General features: G+C 38.1%; 1 protein-coding gene across 4 annotated transcripts in view; it reads left to right on the top strand.

Moving 5' to 3' along the window:
- Window positions 1-15,028, top strand: part of PPP2R2C (protein phosphatase 2 regulatory subunit Bgamma) — a 190,115-nt gene that overhangs the window by 90,536 nt on the left and 84,551 nt on the right. Inside the window, exons 1-2 of one of the 4 annotated variants that reach the window (XM_050973346.1) lie at window positions 2,905-3,061; window positions 4,499-4,662. The exons of 2 other annotated variants lie outside the window; for them this stretch is intronic. In XM_050973346.1, the coding sequence (XP_050829303.1) occupies window positions 4,614-4,662 (49 nt within the window). In that variant the 5' untranslated portion in view covers window positions 2,905-3,061; window positions 4,499-4,613. Of the gene's footprint in view, window positions 1-2,904; window positions 3,062-4,447; window positions 4,663-15,028 lie in introns of those variants that run through there. One more of the 4 variants, XM_018924790.3, reaches the window with a different exon arrangement.

Here is a 15,028-nt window from a genome sequence, read left to right as displayed (position 1 = left end):
CACATCTCCTGTGAGGAGAGGCTGGGAAAATTGAGAGTGGAAAAAGGAAAGCTCTGGGGTGACCTTTGTGTCCTTCCAGTACTTGAAGGGGGCTGCAAGGGAGCTGGAGAGGGCCTTCTAGCAAGGCTTTATACAGACAGGACAAAGGGAAATGGCCTTAAAATGAAAGAGGGAAGATTTAGGTTGACTATTACAAAGAAATTATTCCCTCTGGGGATGGTGAGACACTAAAACAGTGCCCCTAGAAGTTGTGGTTGCCTTATCCCTTGGGAGCATTCAAATACAGAGATAGGGTTTGAACTAGATGATCTTCAAGTTCCCTTGCAATCCATACCATTCAGGGATTCTGTGACTTGAATCTTCCCTTCCCATTTTAATTCTGGCATGTTTGTTATCTCAGCACTTGATTCGAAATGTAGAAAACTATGGTCTTTCTGACTTTAATTGGAGAATTAAACTTGTCACGTTCCCTGAAGATTTAATGTTTGCAAATATAAATATTCTCATCATACTCTGATTTTTGCAGCACAATTTGTGCTTCTTCATATGTTGTTATCAAAATGTACATACACCCCAGTGGTAGTATTATGTTATATTAGTGGGGATTAATGCTGCAAAATCCAATATCTGCAGCCAGAGGCTGAACCACATCATTTCAGAAAGATCAAGGGACTGCAGTCATTTACATTTGATTGGGCTTTCTTGGATGCAAATGCAATTTCTCTGCACCCCACTGTACAGCACTTGCAGCCAGGCTCTGGTCTGAAGGAGGTGACTAATGACAGTGATTATCTATTGCTCTTTCTTCTGCACATCTGCTTGGCAATATAACTCCTTGGCTTGGGTAAAAACAGAGTTGAAGCTTTTTTAACTGTTCTGAGGAAAAAAATATGTGTCGTGCAAGGAGTTATACATGCCCCACTTCATCCTTCTGCCACCTGCTGCCTTGCTCTGACATGGGTGTTCTGTGAACCACACTGAGGTAGAAGTTGTGAACAACTGGTCTTGCTGAGACTCTTCCTGAGCCTCCTTCTATGTCGAGTTCCCTCAACACCAGAAATATCTTCCCTAAGACTTAATTAGACATGTTCATTGTTTGTTTCCCCCCTCTCATGATAACATTTTCATCATGGACCAGATGACAGCACCAGGTGATGGTTTTATTCTGTTTTGATGGCTGAAAATGGGACATACTGTATGATCTTAGTAGGAGAAGGTTTTGAGTGAGCAAGATGATCGAACAATGAAACTATGTAACCAAAGGAGTCCTGTAATGTAGGTTTCAAATGCTATGTACTTAAAAAGTAGCAAACTTGTTGCTGCATTGCTCTAAAACAACTCTACTCATACCTCATTCTTCTGTGCTTCTCTGCTGTGGAATTTTTCCTTTGTGGAAGGGCTGACTGAAAACATTTCAGGTTTTTCTCTCTGTTGTATAAGGGGTAAATGGCCAAGCATGGAGCAGTTCTTTACTAAGAATTCCACCTCTGTGGTTACCCCATTGCTGTGATCACATTTCAACAGCTCTACATTCCACTTCTGTTACATCCTTTTGCTTTCAGATTTTAATTAAAAGTTTTCATAGCCAGAGAACAGAACAGTGGGGGGGTTTGGTATTGACTAACAGTGCCTTCCCCCACCACCCAAAGGTTCAGCAATGACTGAAAGGCTATTAAAAGCAATATTGCTGCAGATGCCAAGTGGGAAGAGACAGCAAGCATGTAAAAAGAACAATTAATTTGTTTCACAATGAAATGTATATAAAATAATAAATTATTTCTAAACAGGTTTTCTTCTGTTTATGTTATTTTAATCTTGGTTTTCCATAAAAATACTAATATTAATTTTGTCTTAGTGGAGTCTTTGTTGCCAGTTACTGTCTTAGTAATCCTGCACTGAAATGCTTTTTTTTTCAGTGCTGATACTTAGTTTTAGTTATCAGTCCTTATGCCTTGACTGTCTTGAAATTTAGTCTTTTCTACATGTACAGGTTTTAATAAAGGCATGTAGACTTTATTTAGCTAATCATTATAAGGCAAAAAGAGATAAGACACTTGATGGATTTTTCATAAGGACACAAATTTTGTTTACAGACAAGTGAACACATTAGGTTGTGCAACAGCTGTATCTAAGTAGATGTAGAAGTAGGCAGTGATGCTGGGCATGGATTATTTTTTCTTCACATATGCAGGCATAAAATATAATGTTTAGTTTCTAGACAATGCACAATGTCCTGTGGCCATTTAGTTTAAACAAACATGTTTCTGTATTACTGTGCAGGAGGACTGTGGCATTCATCATAAAAGCCCAGATCTGAGCATAATAAGATGACCTTTCCAAAAGCAAACTTGCAAGAAAAGTTCTTATATTTGAAGGGCTGTTGTGGTTGACTTTTTAAAATGATGGTTAATTGTTCATCTGACCTATTTGTCTAGGAAAAGTAGTCCTAAACCCTGTGACATTGACAGTAGAACTTTGATCACAGGAATCCAATATTCATTGCTTGAGGGCATTTGCTTTTATAAACAGGAACTGTGATTGTTAATGTTCTTCTGAGTATCCTAAATCAGCATTTGGAGCATACATATTTCAGGTGTAAATACACAGCCAGAGCTTGATACTATTACTGTTGTATTCCATTCATTTATTTGGTAAGTATTTTAATATTTTTAAAATAAGGGGTATGGATTTTTTTTTCCCCAAATTTCTGCAATGGATATTTCATCACTGGAAATCAGCATGATGGTGGATCCTTTCTGAGTCTCTGCTCTTTGGCAAACTGCAGTAGCCCACCTTCTGAAGGACACACAGGTGGGTTTAGAAGAACGCCTTGAAGTGCCCATTCAAGTTTAAGAAGAGGCACCAGTAACGTTGGATGGCTGTGCTACAATGTGCCCTCCGTTGGAATTCTGCTCAGTGTTTCACAGTGCCATGCATGCTCTGTTACATGGCCTACACCTACATGGCTCAAGCAGTGGAAAATCAACAAAAACATGCAGATGCTGAGAGAGATGCTTGAAGAAGCTGAAGAAACAGAGTTCTTCTGGTGTGAGACTTCTAGGTATGCTCTTCTTTTTATCAACAAAATGACATAGTGCTTGAACGATTGATTTTCTTTAACCTGATGTCTGAATACAGATTTGTTCATAGTATTTCTTGTTTTCTTGTGATAGGAAGTTGAAGAAGGGAATTCATGTTAAATGCAGGGCAGTTGATGTTAATCAATTTTGTTTTTCCTTTTTCCTCACCTTCAATAAGACACAATTGCATGGACAGTTTGAATGCTTTCCTAGTGACATGGAAAAGCAAGAGAAGGCCTTGCAAATAGAAATTAGTTGTTATTTGCTCATTCAAAAGTGGCAAGGAAACAGCTAATACATTGCTCCATGACTGGCTGAGAGTTACTGATACCTGAACAGTTTTATGTATTATATTAGTCATATACTTGATCATTGTTCTCTCATGTGTTTTCTGTTCTTAGCCTGAGTTCATTTGTGGCAGAGAGCTCTTTTTGGGTGCATTTTGGTTCCTGTTTTCCTTTGTTTTAAAAACAATCATACTGCAGATCTAACACTTAGATGAGCACTGTAGCTCATTCTTGCTTTGCTGTCTAGATCATGAGCATCTGACACATGACAGTTCTCCACTTGCTGCAAAACTAATCTAGTAACTCCATGCTGTTCTGATTGCTTTTTGTCTGTTTTTGCCTCTCAAAGGCACTAATGTGAGGATGTTTCCCGACTCCTTAGTATTTATTTTAATTTATTGTGATTTATTTTTCTTCTATTCAGAAAGAGAAGGTGCTGGTAAAAACTAGCTACACAGGACAGTAAGAGCAAAACAATCAGCTATTTAGGTTCAATTTAAGGGAAAGGAGTTTTGCTTCCTCATTGTCCTGCTCTTAAATAAAACATGAGGTGGGTTTATTCTTTTGTCTACACCCATCTTTACACTTTCCTTCATTATACTCATCTGCAAGTCAAATCCATTGCTAAACTGAGGTGCTCTCTCTCTACCTATACTTAAAATAACCCTAGGAGTTGTAAGAAGGGGAACCCACATGAGCTGTGTGTTTTCAGTCTGTGTAGTTGTTTGCAAACTGCATGTAATTTGGTTTTACTGTATTCACAGTGGGCCAGAGAAGAGCCAATCATGTGGCTATTTAGTATATTTCTGCTAGTCCTGTCAGGCTATGTGGATGAGCATGAATCTGGGCTGAGGCTTTCCACCTTAACAGAGTCCTGCAATTTGATGTAACCTCTTTCTGTTGGGTGGAGAGTTTGATCTGTGAAGCACCATAGAATTTACAAGGGAAAAGGAGCTCAGATACCCCCTGAAGAGACTGTGTTGATCTAAGGAGCTGCACTGTTGGCTGTAGAACTAGCTGACACACAGTCTTGAAAAGCTGAATTTTTAAGGGAGAAATTAAATGAAATTAAATTAATCTGCTGTATACCAGAGGTGGCTCAATGGATTTGTTTTTGTTTTTATTTGAAAGATATCACTTGCTGGCTGCAGAGTGGGTGGAGTCATCTTCCTTCTGGAGCCTGAGCAAATCACTTGAGGAAATCACTTGAGGAAGATCTTGTTTTCTGCTGCATCCCAAAGACAATATGGAAGGGGAGAGCATCTGTGAGGTTGATTCTGGAGATGGACTGGGAGGTAGGGATGCCTGTCACTTATTTTTGTGTTCAACCCAGACAGCTGGTTACAGGAATCCCTCATGGACCTTGGAATTTACAAAAAGTAAATGTGATAAAGGTGTCTACAGTTCATTGATTGTATTTTGTCACTTTACAAGCAGTGAATAAAAGTTTTTCAAAACAGCTGTGTCTTAGAGGAAGTGGTACATATAGACAGTCCATGTTGTGAGTGTTATGTAGTCTGAGATGTCCCAGAGATAATACAAACCCTAAATTCCAACAATAAAAGTAAAACCTTTTTTCTCTTTCTTGGTTTCTCCTTTTTTTTTGTGTCTCCTGCACTAACAGCATTGCACACTCTATTTAATTTGTATTTTTATCTGGACTACAGAAAACTGAATTGCATGATACTAAGTCTGTCTTCAATACTAGTGACCCATGTGTAGATGTAGACTTTTCACTGATCTAAAATAAAAAGTCTTTGTTCTTATTTAGCTACAAGTTCTACAGGTGTCCTTTTGCAAATTAGCTCACTTAATTGCTAATTTTCATAGTAGGGTGGAAAACTTCTCTGAGAGAGTAATATTGCATATTTCTGCAGGGGAAATATATTTGTGTATAATGCAGGGGATCTTTGACAGGGTGTTTGGATAGACTTGTCTGTTTTAAATCCCTGGTTTAACACAGCTTCTTCTGAGACTAACCAAGCAAACATCTTTAGTTTGCAGAAAACCTTGAACTGCCTAGGTCAACTCGCTTTTGAACTCAGAAATCTAAATATTACAGGAAAGAATGAGGCTTGACATTAAGAGGTTGTAATAACATAAGACTCAGCATGCTGCACATCTGTTTAACTGTTTAGATGTTTCTCTGTAACTGAATTGTAATCATGGAGATTATTTTTTGTATGAGTGAACTGTGCTTGTGCTAAGATGCCTTCTTTTGTGTTTAATAGTTCTGTAATTTTTTCCTGGGCCCTTGATGTATCAGCAGTACTGTTTAGTAGGAGGAGCAGTTTCCACAGTGTTACCACTGAGTTTCCTTCACACAAATGTCTTGCTTCCAGACACCCATCAGTTGGGCTGACATGCAGATATGTATTCCTAAACAGTTTGCTATTTTTGTTAATAAAGAAACTGGTGGTTCAAGTTAGTTTTAATACTTCTGATAATACTATTAAATAATTATTTTGTCGTGATAATAATTTTGTCATAATAAATTGTAATGAGAACAGTGGAAGTATTTAGGCTCAAATGATGCCTTTCTGCTAGGCAAATGAAGGGTAACAGAATCTTGGCATTGTCTTCAACATTCTGAGCCATTTGTGTTGCCCTCTCCCAAGTTTTGGAAACAGCTGAGGCCATTGTTCTGCTGGTTTCTCCTGAGCACTAGTTTAGGCCTTACCATTGTGTACCTCAGTCACTGGACCTCTGCTGCATCTTTGTCATGGGTTTCATGCCAATTTGAGCATGGAGGAATTGTTTCAGAGCTGACAGTTTTGTATTCCAGTCCTCCTTGAGTTTGACCTGTTTTTGTTATTATAAGTTACTGCCCTTGATCCACATTTCTCTAACTTACAAAGGCAAGAGTGAGTATGCAGAATGAATAACCATTTTTCTGGCTTGTCCTCTGCATTCTGGATTCTGACTTAAGATTGTAAACTCTAGAGAGAAAATTTACAGTTTTTCAGGGAACAGAATAGATTGTCATTGACCTAAGTTGAATAGAAAACTGGCATGAGAGCCAAATCTGATCTTGCAGGTGCTAAGGCCATACTTCCAGGAACATGACAGTATTTCTAGTGTACATTTATGTAGTTATTTCTTGGAAAAAGTGTGCTTGCATGAGTAATAGTAACCACAGAGAACCATTTTGTGTGTTTTCAGAAAGCAGGTGATGTGAATTCCTGGGTAGCACCTCAAGTGAAAAACAATTCTTTGCTTCATCTCTTCTAAATAAAACAAAGGTAAATCAAAACAAGCTAACCATAAAGTCCTGTTCAGAAAGTATGAAAAATGGGTGAGAGTGATCACTGTGGTAATCAGCCCATCAGGCATTCTTATCTGATGAGCAAGGGAAGCATTGGAAACCCGCATGTGTTAAAATCAAGGGCAACTAAAACTTTATATGTAGCTTTGCTAAGTTTCTTGGGCTGTCTTTGTCCTGTTTTTACTTATTTCTACTTTTAACATCTGTGTGTGGAGCCAAATTAGCAAATTTTTTCACTGTTTTGTGGAATGTGAAGTAAATAAAAGTGTGACTTTCAAATAAAGGAAATATCTTTTGGAATATAAAGGGCATGCATGCTTTCTGAGAGGGTGTTTAACAAAGCCTGTATTCATCCTATGTATATATTATAAATGCAGACATATTTGATTTTCCATTTTGACATACTGAGATATGTACAGGTGAAGCACAGATGTATGGTTACAATTAAGCTGATTTAATGTCTGAATTATGATGCATCAGAGATCTGAGAAAAAACAGAAACCAGCCCATTTTCAACATGTACAGAACATGTCAAACAATTTAGCATTGTGATGGAATCACCTCCCTAAACCAAAGTATATTTTGTTAATTTGAGGCCTGTGGTCTCTGATGTAGAAATTTCTTAGGAACATAAAGCTCTCTTGTAAGACTGCATGAGTTTGGGGCTCAAAAGACCTTAAACATTTCTGGCCATTGTCAGATACAGAAAACATATTAGCAAGTGTAATAACCTGTAGTTCATTATTTCCTTCATAGAAAGTAGGGCCACTACTTTCAGGAACCCAAAGTAAGGCTCTTCCCCTAATTTTAGTGGCAAAAAAGTACATGGATTTTCATAGGTGGCTTGTAATGCTCCATAATGCCAGTAAAAGCTCAGAAATTATGCTTGTACAGTAAATAAATAAATTTGATACTGTGGAGTTATGGACTTAACTCTGACTTAGTTCAAAATTTTAAAAAAAAATTAAAATTTAAAAATTTAGCCCTAATATTAAAAGCAGGGCTGTTGAATTGTATCTTTTCTTCACTTGATAAGACTTCATAGGAGGTTTTGAGTACCTCTTAAATGATGCACAAAGAGGAGCAGAGCTGACATTTCCACTGGCCTGTAAAGCCAAACTCAGGGGGCATCCTTACAATGCAGGCAAATAGAGTCTTCTGAGTAAAGCCACCCTAAACATGGTTGAAGAAGAGACAGGGCTGTGATTCTTCACTGTGCAATGCAGTAAATACCTATTACAGCTGACCTAGAACAGATGGGTACCTCTCCTTCAAAGCAAGGCTTCATAGCTTAAGTTGCTGAGGAGCAATTTCTTCTTTTCCCCAAATGCAAGGGCTCTGTAGTGGAGTGGCCTTGGTTGCCTGCCAGGTGCCCAAGCTGCTCTCTCATGCCCCCTCTGCAGCAGCACAAGAAGAGGAAGTAAGATGAAAGGATAAGGAGAGGACATCCCTCACCAATTACTGTCACAGGCAAAACATGCTTGACTAGAGAAAGATTAATTTATTGCTAATTAAAAATATAGAAAGTTAGTGATTAAAAAAATCAAACCTAAAACCATCTTGCCCTCAATCCCTCTCTTTTCCCAGACTCAGCTTCCCTCTTTCCTTCCTAACTTGCCTGCCACTTTCTGCCCTTCTGAACAGAGCAGGGGGAATGAGGACTGAGTTACTCTGAGTCTGTAACATTTCATCTGTGCTGCTCCTTCTCCTTATGCTCTTCCCGTGCCTCACTATGAGGTCCCACTCAAGGAATCCAGTCCTCATGAGCTTTTCCAACACAGGTCCTTCTCCACTGCTTCAGTATGAACCTTTCCATGGGGTACAGTCTGTCAGGAATGTGCTGCTCCTACAGGCTGCAGTCCTGGCCTGAAAATCTGCTTCAGGGTGGGCTCCCTGCACGGGCCATGTGTCCTGTCAGGTCCCAGCTCCAGCCTGGGCCCTCCATGGGCTGCAGTTTCCTTTAGGGCATCTCCTCATGCTCTGGTTTGGTGTTCTCCATGTGCTTGCAGGGTGGATATTTGCTCCACTGTGGACTTCCATCAGCTGCAGGAGGACAACCTGCATTGTCACAGTCTTCTCCAATGGCTGCAATGGAATTTCTGCTCTGGAATTTCTTGCCCCTTCCTTCTTCAGTGACCTTGGCACCTGCAGGGCTGGTTCTCTCATGTTTTCTCATTTCTCTCTCACAGCTGCCAAACAGGTTTTTTTACCCTTTCCTAAATATGTTATCACAGAGGTGCACCAGTGTCACTTGTGGGCTCACCTTGGGACAGCAGTGAGTCTGTCCAACACAGAGCAGCTTCTGGTCTCTTCCCACAGAGCCCACCCCCTGCCAAAACCTTGCCCTGAACATGTAGTCTTGCAGTAATTCCAGAGCAATATGCTTCTTCAAATGTATTCCTTATGGATTTGATGCAGTTCTTAGAGGGCATTGACAGTGAGTGACTACTTTGAAAAAAGTGATCACTAAATCTGGCATTGTAAATTTATCTGTGTTTAGAGATGTTTCTTTAGAAACTTTAAATCATTTTAGTTATGGAGTGATATGACCATTAATTAAAATTGAAGATCAAGCTCTTTTATTGTTCTGCTTCTATTACTTGATTTTTCAACATTTAATCCTGTTTGTTTTGGCAAAGATTCTGCCATGTATTGATGTATATGTGGAATCAATACCATGGCACACCTTTTAATTTGCTGTTTGAATTTGATGTATTTAATTTTATTTAATGTGTTTGAATTAATGTATTTAATAAGAACCTGAAGATTTGCTGCTGCACAAAAGGTATTACAGGGAGGAGACTGGGGAGGGGTCACATAATTTCTGTGTTTCTATTTCTATTGTGTTGTTGATGTTATGCCAGATCTGATTTTGGCCTGGTGTTTTCACTTGTAGCTCTTGTTCAAGTAAAAAATCCTTCCTGCATGTTAGCAAGGCTGCAAGCCAGTTGCTATGGTATTCAGCATTCCTTTTTTATTTTCACCAATCGGCTGGCTTTGTAACGATTCAGCCCAGAATAAGAAATTGGTCACATAGGCTAGAGCTGTATCAAAAGAGCAGGTATTTCTGGCTTGAAGAATCTGAAGAGGTTGGGAGAACAGCCGAATTTGAGTTTCAAGAAAATACCCCAATCTATGTTTGTGCTATATATTGTGATGTGTAACGAAATGCTTGCAATGGTAATAAAAGGCATTTGTTCTTTTCCAGGATGATGGTAAAACTGAATGACTGAACTAATTTCTCTATGTTGTTTTATCACCCAAAGGTATCAGTAATTCATAGCTAAAAAAAATATTAATTTTTTAAATTCTGTGTCCATGTTTGGCTGCTTTTCATTGTGTTTCTAAGTGGTAGTATGTTTCTGACAGGGTATTGTTTGGTCATAGAGAATTACCAGACTGCTGCTTGTCTGCTCAGTTTTAGTGCTGCTGTTTGGCTAATGAGAAAATTCTGGACAACTGTTAGCTAATCTATAAGGATCTTAACGTTCTAATGATGCTGACATGTAGCTGGCAGTGCTACAAGGATAAAAAGACAAGCTAGAGAGGGAGGTATTGTGGGAGTGGAACTGTTGAAAAAACGAAGGTAGACTTTTGCTGGTCTTCTGAAGGGTTTAAGCTTCTTGGTTGGAAGGTAGTTCTCCTACCCACCCAGGCTGCTATTGTGTCAGTAGGTCAAATAAAAGACAGAGCTTGTTTTATACAAAGCAACTTACTGCTGAGCTCATGCCTATATCCAAAATGAAACTTTCAGATTTCAGTTTAGAAATTACATTTGTAAAAGATGGTGCTACATAATAAAAGACCATCAAGGTGTAGTATGATGAATATGTGGAAACATGTATTTGAACATGGAAATAACTAGACAGAGAAGGGATTTCTTCTAGGAATGGTTTTTTCCCTTTGTGCTCTGTACAAAAGAGGGGCACAGTTCTTTCCCTGTGGATAGCAGGATATTCTGAAGAAGCCTTTGCTTTTCTTCCCGGAAGTGTCATGAGAGCTTTTGTTTGCTCTCCCAGAGCCTTACGTGCTACCCCTTCATTTCTGTATGCAGGTAATAATGTCCCACTGTGGAGTGAAATGCTGGCAGTGAATAACGATATCTCTGCTCTTGCTGTGAACAAAATCACCTCCTAGTTATCAGTGGTTTGGCTAAGAAAAATAACTAAGTGATGAAATAGAGTCTTGGAGAGGCTTTAAATGATGTTGGTAGAGACCATGAGCTTGTAGACATCTGTAATAGCTCCATTTCAGTGTTTGAATTCCTCACTGTGGCTGGACACCCAGGTGAACCTCATTGTGCAGCCACCAGAATAGCAAAGCAGACTGGTAAAGCCATAATGATGTTCAGGAAACACAAGTTTCTAAGCATGTGGGACATGACTTTGCAAGAGATCAAGATGAAGATTTGCATCAGCTCAACAAACAATGAAAAATCCAGCTCCCAAGACAGTACCAAAAAACCCCCAACCAAACCCAAAACAAACTGAAAACCAGCAGAGCTTAAACCAGTCGTGTCACAGCAAACTAAAAGGAAGAGTAAAACTCTTCTTTGCTTATAATATGGAGTAAGTATTAATTTATTGCACTGGGATTCCTCTATCCTAATAACTAGAACATGAATGTTCCCCACTGACTGTGTAGCAAACAGGCTAAAGTCTTTTAAGGTCTGTTATTAATTTATATTTATATGTTATTCTTTGTTATATGTTATCATATATAACATATATAAAAGAATAACAAAAATATTTATATTTATAGTTATATATTTATGTTATTTATATATGTTATTCTTATGTCAAATTTATGCTTTAAAAAAATATTTACGAGACAATCTCCTAATTTGTTTGAGTGAAGCAAAAGCCCTAGAAAAGTGTGGGTGGATCAGCAAATATATTTTGACTTTATGGGTTTGGATGGTCAAATTTTACACGTGTGGTGTTTCACATTTGTTTGTTGCCATTGGATGCATGAGTCCATAAAACTCTACATCCAGGAGATGGTTTTTAAGCATGCTCACTTTTTACAAATGTGATTTTAGTGACAGAGTTCACTGATATTTTATCTCCTGATAATTACAGTTGAGCTTTTCATTGTTTATTAGTGTTTTTAAACTTACTTTAGATAACTATATCCTAAGTTGCATCATATATACAAATGACCAGCAGTCATTATGGCATTAGAGTATGGCAGATACTACTGCATTCTAGTAAACATGGGACATTTGATATTGATTTTTTCATTATAAATAAATTTGTAGATGCAGGATGGAGAGCAAAAAAGGAGAATTTGGTTTTTTTTTTGGACATAGCCTTTTGGTGGCACCCATTTAAAATGGATGGAGGGCACTTATGGAAAGTAAGGCTAGTTTGTATCCATGCTGGGTATCAACACACCATGGAAGTGATCCTGAAGGTGATTATAAAACCAAAAATTTCATAAGCACCCTAAAAATATTTAAGTGACAATTTTTGTCCCTGGTCTGTGTTTTCCCTTGGTATCTGGGATATAGTGACTTTATTAAGGGAAGGTGGTTTGAAATGTAAATGTGGAAAGCGTCAACAAATGGCTTCCAGAGAAATAATAGAAATATGACTTATCAGAGCTTTTGTATAAATGTTTGCAGTAAATAAATACTTAGATTAGTTCTTCCAGTGGTGGCATAGATGATCTAGAAATAACTGAATTTGGTTTCAATTCAAGAAAAATTGATTATGTAATTTAAAAAGTGTTGAGCATCTAAAATTCTTAAGCCAGAAAGCAGACAAGAATACTCAAGCTCTTGAAAGCAATTTCTGCCCTGTCCCTTGCATTTTAATTACTTTTTCAAGAACATTTATGCAAGATATTAATTTTGCTTGGGTTTTGGGTCAACCCTAATACATGTGTATTCCTATATGACTTCACTTAGAAATTGCCCTTGGCTAATAATTCCTCATGTCTACTTGCCAGCCAGCTTGCAAGGCAAGTCATAAAGAGTGGGATTTCATTTAGTAGAGCTCTGCCTTTTTTAAGGGAAGTGTGATGGGAGAGATGGGAAGTGTCCTTAAATTTGGTTATATAGAGAATACTTTATGCTTGTTCAAAGCCATGGCTTGCTCCATGTTCCTTCCTGACAATTCCCATGTCAGGCACAGGCTGATAGTTCTGCACTGTTCAAACTGAATCTGCAAGTGGTGGTGTAAGTCTTGCACCTCCACTGATTCTGGAAATTATGCATTAGAGATGTGATATCTGCATACCCAGAGAACTTGCCTCATTTCCACCAAAGGAGTACTGTGGGCTTGATTCAGATTCACTGTTTATTAAAAGTATTGCTTTTAAAAGTGCAAATATAGTTGAAAGAAAACTCTCTCATGAGAGCTTGGTGCATACAAATACTCACCTGAGTAACTAACTTGAATGGATTGCTGCTGTCTGAGCTAGATTCACATAATGACAAATGCCTTAATAAAGAGAACTGCTTTGATACAGCACTTCATCTTTCTGAATTTCAAAGCTCTGAAAATTTGAATATACTCATGTGTAAATAACCATAGAAATCTACCTGGAATGTATAATAAATATTCTTTTTTTCCTAGTCAGTGCTTGCATGTATTTCCTCTCTGGTGTAACTCCTAGAAAAGAAAGGCTTTTGGAAAATGAAAGATGTGAATTAAAATGGAGAAGATATTTCTTCATGGGTCCATAAGGCTTTTCTCTTTGATGTTATACAGGACTGGAATGAGGTTGTTACTTCAGACTGTTTCCTTTTGAATACCAATATTAGCAAAAAATCCACTTCCCTAATTTCCCCTCCTTATATTCAGATGATGGAAATACAGTTTATTTCTATGAAATGGAGCATTTTATTTATATGCTTGTGTGATTTTATTTTTTCCTTACCACTTTTTCTTTCTCAATAGGAAGATCCTGCCTTTAAAAGGGAAAGAGCACCTGTTCTCTAGATCCTGTAGAGTGATTTTGTGGGCTCCATTTTAAATTTTATTGACTGAAGCAGCTAATGCTTCTTGAAACTGCTTCAACAGTTATTCTGTTGAACTGCTGATGGAGGGTAAATTGATTATTCTGAGTTTAATCCTTTCAACAGCTATACAGTGGGTTTCACATTGAGGGATTTTCAAGGTATTAATTATTTCTGTGACTTATGTCAGGGCTGGTAATTCTAAAGTTAGTTTCTACTTCCTTGGGATTATGAGTTGGAGAGAGGAAACTCTCTTGACTCTCAGCTAATTGCACTGATGTAGGTGAATGTAGGAGCTAGAAAGATCTGGGCCACAGTTTGTAGCTCACTTTTGTAAGTCTGGGAACGGCCACTGAGGAAGTATTTTTCTATTACTGAAAGTGATTGGGAGAACAAGGTGCTTGCTTGCTTACAGGGTCAGCAGTTTTGTTCCTGCTTGAAAAATTGTCCTTAGATGAGGAAAGTTTTCACCATTTTTGTCTTGAATTTCTTTGTTTTTTAGGGAAAGCTATAAGGAAGCTTGTGCGCAAGGCGACTCTGGTGGCATCTAGAATCCTCAGATTTCCTTGACTGAATCCATCTGGGTTTAGCCCTAAATATAGTAGACAAGCTGCACTGCTTGCACTGATAAATTATATCTTCCAAATGATAGACCAAGGTACAGTCATGCATACTAACCGTTTTTGATGTCATTTGACTCTTGATTCTGTTGCTTTTTTGGGTAGTTGTGACACTACAATTTGTCCCCACTCTTGTGGACTATCTTTTCACCAGTGCTATTAAAAAAAAAAAGAGATTTCTGGCCTGGCTCTGGCATTTGATGTTGACAGCTCCTTATGAGTCTGCAGCTTGGTGGGAAACTTAGCCTCTCCTGAGGTTCACAAACTTGCCTTCAGTGGCAAAATAATGGGATTGTTGCCAACACGACTTTATTTGGTTTTACTACCCATGGAAAAGTGCAAACATAAATCAAAACTTCCTTTTTGACACATTGTGTCATTTTAGTCTGTATGCTCAACAATTGTAAAATGAAAACAGACTATGTTCTAACAAAGCATAGAGTTTGAGTATCCAAAGGAAAAAATAGATCAGTAAGTACTATTCTAAATGATAGTTTAAAATTAGGTTTCTAGATCTGCTCTGGTATATCAGCTAGCTGTTGCAAAGAACAAGAAATCTCAGTGCCAACTGGCTGCTTTCTGAGGTCAGAACTTCTCTTTACTTATTTGTTTTAGGTGAGAAAATACTCTATCTCCTAACTGGGTCTTTCCTGCACTACAGTGACATAACTTTCATAATATAGAATGTTTAAAAATGTTTTTGGAGTGCTACTGTTAGTTCACATTTTAAGACTTTGATATCCAATAGAGTATATCTCTCTATTTGGATTTTCCATAACATCTAATAATTAAGACTGATTGGGGGGGGGGGG

This window comes from Serinus canaria, chromosome 4, assembly GCF_022539315.1.
Source record: "Serinus canaria isolate serCan28SL12 chromosome 4, serCan2020, whole genome shotgun sequence".
Lineage (NCBI taxonomy): Eukaryota > Metazoa > Chordata > Aves > Passeriformes > Fringillidae > Serinus > Serinus canaria.
This window is presented reverse-complemented; position numbering and strand designations above follow the sequence as displayed.